This window comes from Argentina anserina, chromosome 6, assembly GCF_933775445.1.
Source record: "Argentina anserina chromosome 6, drPotAnse1.1, whole genome shotgun sequence".
In the NCBI taxonomy this organism is placed as follows: Eukaryota; Viridiplantae; Streptophyta; class Magnoliopsida; order Rosales; family Rosaceae; genus Argentina; species Argentina anserina.
In genome coordinates, this window is record NC_065877.1 from 6,104,522 (window position 1) to 6,118,080 (window position 13,559).

Here is a 13,559-nt window from a genome sequence, read left to right on the forward strand (position 1 = left end):
GGGGTGCAAATCGGCAATTTTTACCAAGTTTAGGAGGTAAATTGACTTAAATGCAAGTTCGGGGTGCAAATTGACAATTTCAGCCAAATTTGTGGTGCAAATCGACATTTATGCCTTTAGACCATATCGATATGTGTGGAGAGTTTTAGAGCAAATTAATTAGCTTATAAACAAAGCTAACAGCCCTTTAATCAATAGTTTCCGGTTACCTACATCTTTACGGTTTAGTTTTTAGATCTATATATGATCATCCTGCATTGTATTTGTTCATCCTGCACGATTTTATCCTTCATTTGATTAGGAATGCTAGTTCAACTTAAATCATATGTGCTTATAATTAGTAAATCACGATTTTTTTTTTTAACAAAAAGTTTTCTAAAAAATAAAATAAATTAATTATGAATACCCAAACGACGAACAACTTGGTTGATAATTTACGAATATAATATAGTCGTAGAGAACTAAAGAAATGATGGTGAAGATGCCGATACCTGACGTAAAACTTGATTAAAATGGCTTTGCAGTTCCTTCTCTTGGTTTAGACAGGTAACAGAAGCAACACCTGAAGAAACATGGAAAGCAGAAATGATGAAGAGGGTTACCAATAAAGTTACAACAGTGAATGAAGTGCAGTCCTTAACCACAACCTTGCGCAATAGAAATATAACGGCGGAGTTGTGCATCTATAGAGTTCCGGAGAAACTGAGAAAAGTGAAAGAGGATGCCTACAAACCCCTTGTTGTCTCAATTGGACCGCTCCATAGAAACGAAGTTTACCTTGCACCAATGTTACAACATAAATTACATTACACGGCAACCTTGCTCAATCTGAATCCTCAAGTTGAAGATCAAGGTTCTAACAAATGGCTGGAGAAATGCATCGAAACTATTCAAGGTCTTGACAAAATGATTCGTAGATGCTACATCGAAGAGATCGATTGCACAGATTATGAACTTGCAGAAATGATGTTAGTTGATGGCTGCTTCATATTGGAACTTTTCCTTAGGTTTGACAGAACCCTAAACTACATGAAGCTTGAAGACAAAAGATCGGATCCGGTACTGAAAAGTGCTTGGAATATGACAGCTCTCAAGCATGATCTAGCATTGCTTGAGAACCAGATTCCTTTCTTCATTCTTGAGATTCTGTATAATGCTATCAGGCCTCGTATCAAGAATAGCTGTGATGTACCAGAATCGGTCATTAGTCTTGCTTTAAGTTTCTTCAAGCCTATGAGCAAAAAGACGAGGAAGGAAGAGCCTTTAGGCACAGAGTGCAGGCATTTACTTGATCTGTTGCACAGATTTTACTTCCTCCCGTCTTCTTTCTCTGGGATTGATAATGATTTGGAGCAGAATACTGGTCTGAAAAATAAAGACGATTCCACCACTCATCTGGAATTTTGCCCTGCTAAACAAAAATGGGGATTCAACCATTGCGCTTCGAAACTTTTGGAGTCCGGAGTTAAGTTTCGGGTGGCGACGAGTACTGCTAAGGAAAGCTTGTTGGACATAGATTTCAATCAGCAGAGTGGGGAAATCCATATGCCTAAGCTGCTCGTTCACGACGCAACGAGTTTTTCGCTTCTCAGGAACTTGATTGCTTTTGAGCAATGCAGTCTAAACAGTACGAACAGCGTCACATCATATGCCTTCCTCATGAGAAGTCTCATCAGTTCCTCACGGGACAGCCAAGTGCTCGAGAAGATAGGCATCATCGAGCACATTTCTAACGGAGACGAAGGGTATTTGGCTAATAGATTCCAGAGTATACTTGAGGGAGTTGATTTGATGGACGACTTCCGTTTACGAGAGGTGTGTGACAAAGTGAATAAGTACCACAAGTCCTGGTACAGTTTGATAAGACTTGGAGTATTTTTTCGAAAACAGAGAAGAATCCTCTGGGCCAATTATCTATCTAGTGCATGGAAAGTCATGTCAATACTGGCCGCCGTGATCATTCTCATTTTCACGTCCTTACAGACATACTACACAATTCACCCTCGCAATTGATACTTGTTGCTTTTTTTTTTTTGGATAATATGATACTTGTTGCTTGTAGCTGAGCTTAACTGGAAAGTTTCTATTGGACCAATCTAGCTACAATTACAAATTTCTCTTATTTGATTTTTAAAGTTCTCCTCTTGTAATATTAATATTAATGTCCCGTTATATAATACATCATGGCCAGTTGATTATATTAAATAAATTACCAACAATGGAAACAGAGTAACCATAAAAACCTAGCACTCCCAGCAGACTGCTTTAACAAGGGAGAATGGTGCTTCGTAGAAGCAATGAACTATGACTAGACTTTAAGGGATGCATGTTGATCATCCATGTTGTTTCTATGTAATATCAACCAAAAGAACAACCGTATGGACGTTTATAGTTTACCTATATGTTAAGTTCTTCAATGAAGCGAAATACATGTTTACACTAAGTAACTGCGTTCCAAAGGTGATAACAACATGCTTGTGTATTGGAGGAAAATTCAAAGGGAAACTAAATGTACAAGAGCAGCATTTGTGAATGAAATGAAAGTTTATATGTAATATTTTCAGAAGGTACACTCAGGCCCGGACCTGAGATGAGGTTGCACCAGCAACCGCCTCAGACACCAAAACCTTGCCCAATTTTGTTTTTTTTGTTTTTATTTTTTATTTTTATAAACTCTATATTAGTAAACCATCGTGCAAGTGATTAAGCTGCTTTGTAGCTTAATAAATCGCACACTAAGAAGAAGACTCCACACATGCTCACTTCAATTGATTAGTAAAATTAGAGCTCATTACATGTACAATTATACTCGTTTGTACGTTAACACATCTACTGAGTTAATTAAAAGACAGCTAGTTAGTTATATATGTAATATATACTTCAAAACTTCTAGATTCATAACTTTTTAAATGATTTAAACTCTCTTTGGCCTCCATTGCAATTGATTATTGATATGCAAAAACAATTATCAATGCTTTTGAATTTAGATGAATGATAGTACTAGATTATTTATAGTTTTTTTTAGTACTAAATTACTAGAGGGCACCATTTTTGGATCTCGCCTCAGGTCTTGAAATCTCAAGTCCGGTCATGGGTACACTTTGGCTTGCTACAGTAACACATCAATTGTGAAAGAAGAAGAATGATACAGGTTTATTTGTACATGATGAAACTTCAAACAAATATAACTGGCTGAAATATGAGACAAGGTAACTATTGGCGAGGGCGGACAGTAAAGAATGTTTGTGTAGCTGTGAGAATGAAAAGTATAATGGCTGCAACAAATGAGATCATACTCCATGCAGTGGAGAAATAAGTGCGATAAATGTACTTTATACCTCTGCGGAACCAGAATTTTCCATGGTAAGCATTCACTTTGTCACACAAATCACCAAAGTAGAACTCCTTCACAACAACTTCATCAAGAATACTTTTGAGCTGAGACAAGTACTCTTCTTCTCTAATCCAATTGGCACCTATGACCCCTCTCTGCTTAAGTACTTTAATATCCTTCGGGTAACGAATGAGACTCTTCAATAGAATAGCGTATGATGTCATGTGATGCAGGCTGCCAAGACTGCATTGCTCGAAAGCTATCAAGTTCCTCAAGAGTGAATCATCAATGAAAATTGGTGGCATTTTTATGACTCCCCTGCTGAAAGTTATGTTCAACAAATGATCCGTTCTCTGCTGCTTTTGGAACTCGATTCCAGCCTCGAGAAGTTCTAAAGCACAAAATTTGAACCCCCATTTTCTTGAACTGCCAAATACTGATCCTGGCTTGGAATGATGTTTCAGTTCAGTAATCATTTCGATTTCTGCTGAGATGTCACAATTACTTGGGAGGTAAAATTTGTGCAAGACATCAAGCAAATGGTTGTAATCCGTGCCCCAATCTTCTAAGAAGGCCTTATAGTTCATAGGTTGGAAGAAATTAAGAGCAAGGCTAGCGACTGAGTCTGGTCTCCTATTCTGTAGATGAGGCTTGATGATCTTATATAAACGTTCGAGACTAAAGAAAGGTATTTGGTTTTCGAGTAGTGCTAGATCATGCTGAAGTGCTGCGATCATCCAAGCACTATTGAATATTGCATCAGATTGATAATCTAGAGTCATATTCAAGTGTTCCTCATACTTGAGGAAAAGTTCCAGTATGAAGCACCCATCAAGTAACACAATTTCTGCAAGTTCCTTGTGTCCCTTTTCTTTGTGGCTCATCCTTTTAGCGTAGCATCTTCGAATACTTGAGTCTAATTCATAAACAGAACTTGTGCACTCTTTCCAACATTCCTGTGACTGCTCAGCATCTTCGATTCGCTGAAATAACTGATGCATGTAAGCCCATTTATACTCTCTCATGGCTGCAAGGTCATGGTCGCCTAGATGCAAAGGACCAATTGACACAATACGACAGTTGTAAGCATCATCCTTCACTCGTCGAAGTTTTGTTGGAACTGTATGGATGCTCAGAAATCCAGAACCCCTTGCCACCTTGCGATGAAGCTTCTCAGTTATCTCCCGATGCCATTCTTTCTTCTTGTCAATTGCTTCTACTTGCTGCTTGAATTTGTTTCATATGAAGGAATGTAAATATATATGAAAGAATACACAGATGTAGTATCTGTTGCCAACAAACAGACTTTTAGGTGTGTTTGATAATACGAGAGATAGAGAATGAAACAGAGAGTGTATATAACTAACTTGGACTCTCAAGTTTCATATAAAATGTATATGATCAAGCATTTAACAAGTAGCGTGCTTGGTTACTCGCAATGATCAACTGTCAAGATGCAGGTAGTTTATGATTGACTAGGTAACATATTAAACTCATTACAGAATGAAACATATAGTGTGTAACTAACTTAGACTCGATCATCAAATAGATAGCTCATTAGACTAAATATATATAATTCTTAGCTGGTTACTCGTTACTATAATCAGCTGTCAAGAAGCTATCTGTTTCTGACCATATATATCAGATATTATACTCTTAGAGACAACTTGATCTAGAAACAGAAAGAAGCTGCATGAGAACATGTTCCTTACCTGAATTTCCTGCTGGAATTCAGTCATCTTGGCCGGTTTTCCTTTGTCGCCGGACCGCCAATTAGAGCTTTTATTCCAGATCAGTGCATATAAGGCTATGATTTACAGCCCAACTATGAAGATGGACGACATATAAGAACCGGAACACTGGAGCACAAGTGACTCCAAATTCGTTGTATTCTGGCTCCACTTCTGGTGTGCCTAAAAAGAATTTAATAGATGCATTTGACCAATTCAGAACCACCAGCATGAAGAGCAAAAGATCGAATGGCATGGTCATCATATCTGCAACAAACTTTTTTTTTTTTGAATGCTTTGCTTTTAGATATCTGTCAAATTTTAGCTCACTTTCTTGACTTAGGTCGTTGAATGGTAGGCACCATCTTCCTACAACAGAGCCTTGAAATGAACAACCGTAATGCTAATCAACTTGCTAGGAGTCCTTTGGCCTCAAATTATTGCATGGAATCGAATTTTGACAGTGTTCATAATACCTGAGGAAAAGGGTTTTCAGTATGTCTAATCAAATATCACCAGATTCACCACGTCTCAGCAGACTTGTCCTCCTCGACTGACTAGGACTATTATCTAATCTAATAATACTTCCAATTGAGAATGGACGGGAAAACACGCTCTTCTGCATCTTTCTGTTTCATTTGTTTGTGCCTGCATGCGGAATAGTCCTGAACAACCCCCACCCAATTCGGGGTAGGAAGAACGGAACTAATCGATCGCTCACTTGCTCGAGTCGATCAGCTTATTTAGGGTTTAGGTTTTGGGGGAATATACAAGCATGCTGATATTGTGTGTGGGTTTTTGTCCAAATCTGGGAACGATCAAAATCTTTTAACTCTAAACTGAACTGCAGGCTTATGTACGAATTCAAAATAAAACCAGCCCATCTAGATTTCACAATGAATTTCTGTTCAAAATACCCAACCGACGAAATTCCTCATAGAATTTAGAATTATGAGGAATGTCCAAAGTGATATTAAGTTCATCATTTTGGAAGAACCTAAGTTCATAATGTTAGAAAGTCATTACAAGTGCAGATGGATAGGTAATGATATCATTTCTATGAGTAGCACTATAGTGTACTAACTGGATTTCCATCTAAATATCTGAAATAAGAGTGTTATTTATTGAAATAAGACACGCCTGACGCATGTTTAATCATTGTATATATCTACTTAACTACTTGTTAAGTATTCAGTTTTATCGGAAAGGGTGATAGCCACTCACTTTTAAATTATAATTTTATTTGTCACATTTAAAAAAAATTCCGGAAGTTAAAGTCAAGGATACACTTATCCTATTTACAGAATCGGAACATTAGGAAATGAAACTGCATCCTTTCATGTGTTTGACCGTTTCGCTCATAGTCTCTCAAAGATTCACTTTATCCCATTCTTTCGTGTGTTTGGTAGAATGTACCTCCTTTTATCTTATACGTCTTAGTCTCTCAGATGTTTCAAGATTTAGATTGCGTTAACTTATATGGTTTTCTTCATTCTTCTGGAGATTTTGGTTAGATCCTCCTCCTTTATCTTTTATTTTTGTTTTTGTTAATGAATTTTTCAGTGGTATATAAAAGATTTTATTTTCTCCTACACTTAAGTCATAAAAATGCATACAGTTTTCGTGATAACACTTTCAACTTGATTTATGCATATGTGCAATTTATGTCAATATATTGAAAGTTCACATGAAATTTTATTTGCCGCCTTATTATACACCAAATGTAAAGGTGTCATAAGAATTTAATTCGAAATTAAATGACGTATAATTCTAAATCCTATAAGGAATTTCGTCGGTTGGGTATTTTGAACAGAAATTCCTTGTGAAATCTAGATGGGCTGGTTTCATTTTAAATTCGTACATAGGCCTTCAGTTAAAAGATTTTAATCGTTCATAGATTTGGACAAAAACCCACACAATATCAGCATCCCCCAAAACCAACATTATTGCTACCCATCTAAGTATCTTTCAATCATGAATAGCTAGTAAGAATGTCCTTTTACCACTAACGAACGTTGGTGGCCTTCCATTGTAAGAAGATAGGACCTAAGAGAGCAGAAAAGACTCGAGAATTAAAAGTTTGATGTAACTCATAAACTTGGCACTAAACTTGGTAAAAATTTCAACGGGATAATAGTGCAAAGGGAATCAACGTGCAACCCATGTGGAAGTGGAGCGGGTCCACGTTCCCTTCTCTCAAATGAAAGGAAAGAAGGAATCTAAAGGTCAAAGACTCAGAGGGAAGCCATTTACAACCAGTCCCATGAGAACAAATCCACGTTACAACACCCATACCTTGCCATTTTATAAGCCACTTTGGAAACATGCCTTGTAATAATGGCACTGAGGGGTGCCATACCAAGCCCAACACAAGATCTTCCTATAATAATATCCCACCACAAAAGCTGGATTGATACCTAAAAACTTATATATTTCATTTTAATTAATTAACCTATGCTTTGATAGGAGAAGGAATCAGCATCACAACTCAACACACTATTCATAAACTAATTTAGAAAAAAAATGAAAATAAAAGAAGAAAAATCCAACACACATCACATGTAGAGGGCGAGGGGGGGGGGGGGGCAATATTACTATTTCCCCATGTATGGTACAAAATATGAAGATGAACCAGATCTGCTAGAGAGGATTTGATAGCCGAGAATAAGCTTTTTTGGGTTGATGGAGCTCTCACTGATGTGGGGCTGGTGCTACTACTGGCTTTGGTGGCTTGCATTGATAGCACTTTGCGAACAGCCCAAATGTGTCCACTTGCCTCACAAAGTTGGTCATACTGGCCCATCCACCGAACCCGAACCCGAGTACCAGAACCCACACAACTATGAAGGAGTTGATCACAAACATGGCTGTCCAGCTTCTTAGAAAGAATGGTGGCTTCTCTGCAGCATTCTACAGAAAAAAATACAGTAAAACAGAACTTGCTCAACATTACTGGGTTTAAAGTGTGAATCCTGGCTATGGAGTTTCAATGTGTAAAATTGCTATAACAGTTCTGTGCAATATAGGTATAATGCCTAAGTCAGTGAGAGTCAAATCAAAACAGCTCATATATGACACTGCCCAACTGTAGTGTGTAACTAAACGAAAGGGACTGGCCACCTATCTCAATTCGTCTCGTAACATTTCCAAATCAAAGCCATAAATGTTCTTTGTACACTTGCTGGCTTGCTGATCTCTCGGGTCTGTGGGAATCCCTATCAGACCCTGGTTCCACACACCACAATGACCCAGACACCCCCATGCAAACAAGATAATTACACCTTGCCACTTGACAAACAGTACAATGTGCATAATTGTGCAGGAGCCTGGAGTAAGAGTTGGCTAGAGATGTAGATGTATTTACCTGTCTGGCAGAGGCTTTTCTGTATGTGAGTATATGAGCCAGAGATGGGATGATGTAGACTGTGAAGCTAACCAAGAGAGCCCCAACTGCAGAGTTGATGGGTCCGAAGAACGGAAAGATTATAGCCAAGAACCAAATTGGGATCACAACTGGAAGCCTAGCCAGTGCCCTCAAGCAAATGCTCTTTGTGTCATGCATACCAATCACCTTCTCCCACACAAAGTACAGCGGTGTGCAAGCAAACCCAAAAGTAATAAACTGCAACAGTTTCACCCAAAAATGACTGTCAATTTTACTGTGTATGTGGTAAATTACAATGTCCGGTAAAAGGTAAAAATAAATTAGGCGAATAAGGACCTGGTGAATGAGCATAAGGATGACAGCAGCGTCACGCCACGCATTCTTGGGGAGGAGAGAGAATGCATTGGAGTGGTTAAGAAGCTCATCACCAAAGGCCCAGTAAACCATGGAAGCCGAAGGAATTGTCAATGTGAAAACGTATAATGTGGCATACAAGTAAATGTACTTGAATTTTTGTGGCTTCCACATGGCATGCATGATCTCCCTGCCAAAATATTTGCACACTTCACTGATCAGAAACTTAGAATCATTTCGCATGAATAATTTAGTTCCAATTGTATCTATTTCAAGGTCAAAAAGAACATGGGGAGACAATTAAATATCAAGAAATTGACCAGGAACACCCTATATGCCATATCCTTAGATTAGATCTGTAGCTCATATTTGAACTGAATAATTAAGTCCCTAGCTTAAAACAATGACAATGGAAGTCTCTATCATACAGAAACTATAATAGGCCACCGTCCAAGACAAATTGAATTAAGACTACATAGTGGTTAAAACTTAAAAGCCTGAAACAGAGAACATGCATTCTTTGGGTAAAAAATAAACTCTCAACAATTACTGAAATTCCAAATGGGATTGTGGAGAGGTTAACTGTTGTTTTCCAGGACCAAACAAAAAAAGTGGATAGGATTATTTTGTCTGGGTGTCGAAAACAAAGAGGCCGGCAAAAGCTGCAAGGAGAACCGTGTAGAAGCTTGTGAAATTATAATAGTGGAGAGGGGAAAGGAGAAAAGGCTTACACTGTAACAGCATGGCCACCAAAGGTGTATAGTATGTTGGTGGCGCCGGTGAAATACAGCACCATCTTTTGGGGAGCCGAGTGTGTCACACCTTCAACCTGCAAAGTGCAAAACATGTTTAGTTTTTCACCCCATAAAAGTTTAATCTTTACCCCCTTAAAGTGAAAAAAGACGCATCTTGTTTGAAAAGGTAATTACAGTGGTTTTTACCTGTCCATGAACAGCAGCTGCTATGGTTAAGTACCAGGCTGTGTAAGTGGTCATTCCAAGTCCAAGGAAAGACCAAATCCGATAGTTATGAAAAGAAGGTATGAACACTGTGGTGGCACAGCAAGCTCCAAAGATATATGTCCAAGTCCTCTTGTCCAAATTGTCATTGATGTAGTATATGTTGCTGATGAACCAAACACTACTAACAGTTAAAATTACAGAGAACAGAAATGAAATTTAGTAATTTACAATTTGGTAGTAGCAAGAAGGATCGACCTTGCACAAGCAATGAGCTGAATGACAGATCCAAATAGAAGGAAGGTACAGTTGAAGCCAAGCCCCACTGCTTTCCAGTAAGGACCAAGTAACCCATCAAGCACTTCAAACCACTGCAACCCAAAAACAGTGTTTGCTTTTAGTGGAGATTTAAAGGGATATTGGAGTACTGTAACTTCAGATATAGATATAGATATATATATATATATATATATATATATATATATATATATATGTTGGCTTTAAAGATTAGCCAAATATCAATGGTGGTGGTGGTCCTTAGTAAGAAGCATAGTATCTCTGACCTGGATAACATGGTTCTTGAAATTAACATTCTCCTTCTCCTTCCTGCTCCGGTACTCAACATAGAGCACACTGATCAGATAAGCCGTCCAGCTTCCGACGAATCCATAAAACAGCTGAAGCAAGATGCCTGATAATAGCCCCAGCTGAGAAAATGAGTATGGAAGTGTCAATAGTACTTGCGCCACCTGCAACAACCACATAAATGAATCAGAACAAGATAAAAATGGAAAGTATTGATGTTGGGTCAGATGGTTTTTATAGAAAGTTAAGTACTTGATTGGAAGCACAGCTGAACCAGGCGTCCCAAACGGAGCCACCATGCCAGAGAAAGTTCTTGACGCTAAACAATGATGCGTTTTCTTCTTCTTTATTCTCCTCTGCTCCTCCTAATTCCTTTCCTTCATGATCTTCGCTAAAGTTGGAGACTATTGCCTCCTCTGCTTGCTTCTGTGGCAACATTGTGGTAACGTCGAAATCCTGCTAGATCTGAAACACATAAAAGGACAGTCAATGAGACAAAAGATTGGTGTGTATATAAAATCACCCCAGAAAACGAAAGCCAATAAGACCCCAGATCCAAAAAAACTCAGAAGAAAATTCCTTCCAGAACTAAAAAAAGAGAACTGGATTGAAACTTCCATAGAAACCCACAAAGACTAAAAACAAAGACTAACATGGTTTTCAAGAACTAGCTGGCTAAAGAGTACAAACCAAACTCAACACCATCTTAAACTACCATACCTCTCTTGAAATGTCACTTTCTAGTTAAGCTTGACTTTGGCACTTGGTTTCAGATTGCTAAGGAAGAAGAAAGACCTTGTTGCTGGGTTTGAGAATTCCGGTTCCAAGAATAAGCAGTGAGAGTGTTCTTAAATGCAGCGTTGGAAAAGTGCTTACTAATTTCAAAAGCACTTCTGCAAGAAATGAAGCTCTGGCAGGAACTTAAATGTGCCACCAATATGGTCAGAGAGCCGAACCAGAGGGCGGCGAGAGGCCCATAAAAACAGGAAAAAGGAGGGAAAGGAAAATCTCTGAGTGGTGCTTCTCTTCAAAGGTGGGTGGTGGCAGAGGAAGAAGAAAAGACCCTTTTCAATCTTATTCTAGTAAAAATGGCGATACGTATATATAAATTAAGCAAAGCAAAGCAACAAATTGCTATAGCTAGCTAGGTAGCTTGTGCTTTCTCTTGGGGATCCTTCTCTTGGAGAGATGGGAGTGAACAACGAAGAAAATAAGGGTGAAAGAGACGAAGCCTGGTTCGTCGTCCCCAACTCCCTCTGTATTCCCAAAAAAGGATCCGATTCTTGGGTGACAGAGAGTTTGGAGATCAAGGCGAGTGGGACGTCGTTTGTGATCAACTGAGGAAGGACTAAGAACTCAATTAAACAATGCAACTTCCCTTTTATAGCCCCGGAAAACCGCTTCAACGGCTAAGACTACTTTAGCACATTTTTCTTGATAAAAGATAATAATCAATAAAAGAAAACTTAGGTAAACAAGTAATTAATCCTTAAATATGGGATCATGTAATATGACGTACGCAAAACATCGTCAATGCGAAAATGAGTTCTTACTAATTACATGACCTGCGTCAATTTTGTTTCTCAAAATGAATACATAAGATTAAAATTGAGAGTCAGAGGATCTACTTTTCTCCGTATTTTTCCTAATACAAGAAATGTGTTCATTTTCTCTAGTGTACCAAACAGAGAAATGGTGGAATTAATTTTTCAAAACTCCACGTTACATGAAACGAACTTGTGATGAATTTAAACGGCTTCGAGATTTAATTCGGGAGACTTAATTTGTTTAGATTTCTCATATTTATTGTACAAATATTGTATAATGATGGCCCCAATTATCAAATATAATTCCATGAATTCAGTTACCCGAATAATCTCGTCATCAATTAAACTCTGGGTTCTCTAGTCTTAAATTTACAGGTCTCTTCAACAGAAAAGCACCCCAAAAACCAATCTCAATCTTCATTGAAGAGTTTATGAGTATAGGTAAAGATAACCCCTAAATAAATTCATAACAAACAAAATAATAACATGGAGCAAAGGAGCGTGACGCAATGATTTCACGGCAACTTTTGTTGTGGGACGTCTGCTTGTTGTGAAGAAGAAAGCGGCTCCGAAAGATTGGCGCTTTGACATCCGTCTCGAGATACAAACATCGTCTTCAGATGCATGCGCAAGGTGATCAATATGTGATGAAATTCACAGAGGAGGTCGAGAGTGACTGCATTGTTGAGAATGGACCTTGGTACTATAATAGGTGTTGTTCGTCGGCACCGCTTTTGATGGACTTTGTGATTCGGCAGCGGTGCCTATCTTGAGTTTCTCGGTTACGATGGAGGTGTTTGGGTTGCCTTCGGCATTGATGACTCTTGAGGCACTTGAACTAATAGGTGAATCGCTGGGAGTGGTGGAGAAGGTTTTTGGGAAGGAGGGGAATCGAGGGCGCCGAGTTAGGGTTCGCATCACACATTTTATGTCGGATCCGATCAAGCAGGCTTATCCTCATATATTGTATGAGTTTGGCACGGCTCATATTCCGGCCATGCTTACATACAGGTACAATTAGGCGATGGGTTTCTGCAAGATCTATGGCATGCCTGAGCATGAAGCAATTGGTTGTCGAGGTTCACCAGAAACGTCGAAACCTCGAGTTTTCAGTGTCAATCCTGTGGGATCCAAGACCGGTGGTAAGCAGGTGTGGCAACGCGTGGTTCGGCGAGTGTATCATCGGTGGTGAGCACGACATTGTTTATGAAACCTAACCCTAATCCTTCCCGAGTCAGGTTAGGCTTGGATGCTGATTTTGGGTATGTTGCTCGCTCTTCTGGTACCTATGCTCCCCCAACGCTGACATTCTCCATCCCTGGAGTTACAATGGCGGAGCTTGTCGCCAAGTTTGGGAAAACTGATCCGGTGGTGCGCCATCGGTGATACCTCAAGCTGTGGAGATCCCTTCACCAATGCAGAAGGAAATCCTAGCCCTTTATGCACCGCCAACAAGGCTTTGTGGCAGTAAGAGAAGAGTTGAGATGGACCTGGTGGTGGTGAGAAGGAAGGGTGGCTCTGTGGCACCGAGCACGGAGACGGAGCTGCCATTGGTTTTGCATTTTCCGGCAGATCTTCACCTCCCCCATCAAGATGGGCTGCTCACTGTGAGCCCACCAAAGAGGAAGAAGTTGGGCTAGTCTCCGAGTCGAAAAAACAGGCCCA

The 13,559-nt window shown here is 39.2% G+C and overlaps 3 protein-coding genes across 4 annotated transcripts; 1 reads left to right on the plus strand and 2 right to left on the minus strand.

The window, feature by feature from the left end:
* Positions 1–548: 548 nt before the first annotated feature.
* Positions 549–2,013, plus strand: LOC126796740 (UPF0481 protein At3g47200-like). Its single transcript, XM_050523478.1, has one exon. It carries the CDS (start codon positions 586–588, stop codon positions 2,011–2,013), a length of 1,428 nt encoding a protein of 475 aa, XP_050379435.1. The 5' UTR covers positions 549–585.
* A 1,020-nt stretch (positions 2,014–3,033) lies between these two features.
* On the minus strand, positions 3,034–5,234 carry LOC126799318 (UPF0481 protein At3g47200-like). 2 transcript variants are annotated; one of them, XM_050526499.1, is made up of 2 exons: positions 5,047–5,234; positions 3,034–4,621 (listed from the first exon to the last, which is right to left on the minus strand). In XM_050526499.1, the coding sequence occupies exon 2, from the start codon at positions 4,357–4,359 to the stop codon at positions 3,214–3,216; it is 1,146 nt and encodes a 381-aa protein (XP_050382456.1). In that variant the 5' UTR covers positions 4,360–4,621; positions 5,047–5,234; the 3' UTR covers positions 3,034–3,213. The 2 variants fall into 2 exon arrangements, with proteins under 2 accessions (XP_050382456.1, XP_050382455.1); XM_050526498.1 differs by having other exon boundaries at positions 3,034–4,557; positions 5,047–5,233.
* Positions 5,235–7,342: 2,108 nt separating this feature from the next.
* On the minus strand, positions 7,343–11,679 carry LOC126800937 (auxin transporter-like protein 2). Its single transcript, XM_050528368.1, has 9 exons — positions 11,068–11,679; positions 10,600–10,812; positions 10,326–10,511; positions 10,021–10,133; positions 9,745–9,928; positions 9,535–9,632; positions 8,786–8,993; positions 8,429–8,686; positions 7,343–7,974 (listed from the first exon to the last, which is right to left on the minus strand). The coding sequence occupies exons 2-9, from the start codon at positions 10,783–10,785 to the stop codon at positions 7,756–7,758; spliced, it is 1,452 nt and encodes a 483-aa protein (XP_050384325.1). The 5' UTR covers positions 10,786–10,812; positions 11,068–11,679; the 3' UTR covers positions 7,343–7,755.
* Positions 11,680–13,559: the final 1,880 nt, after the last annotated feature.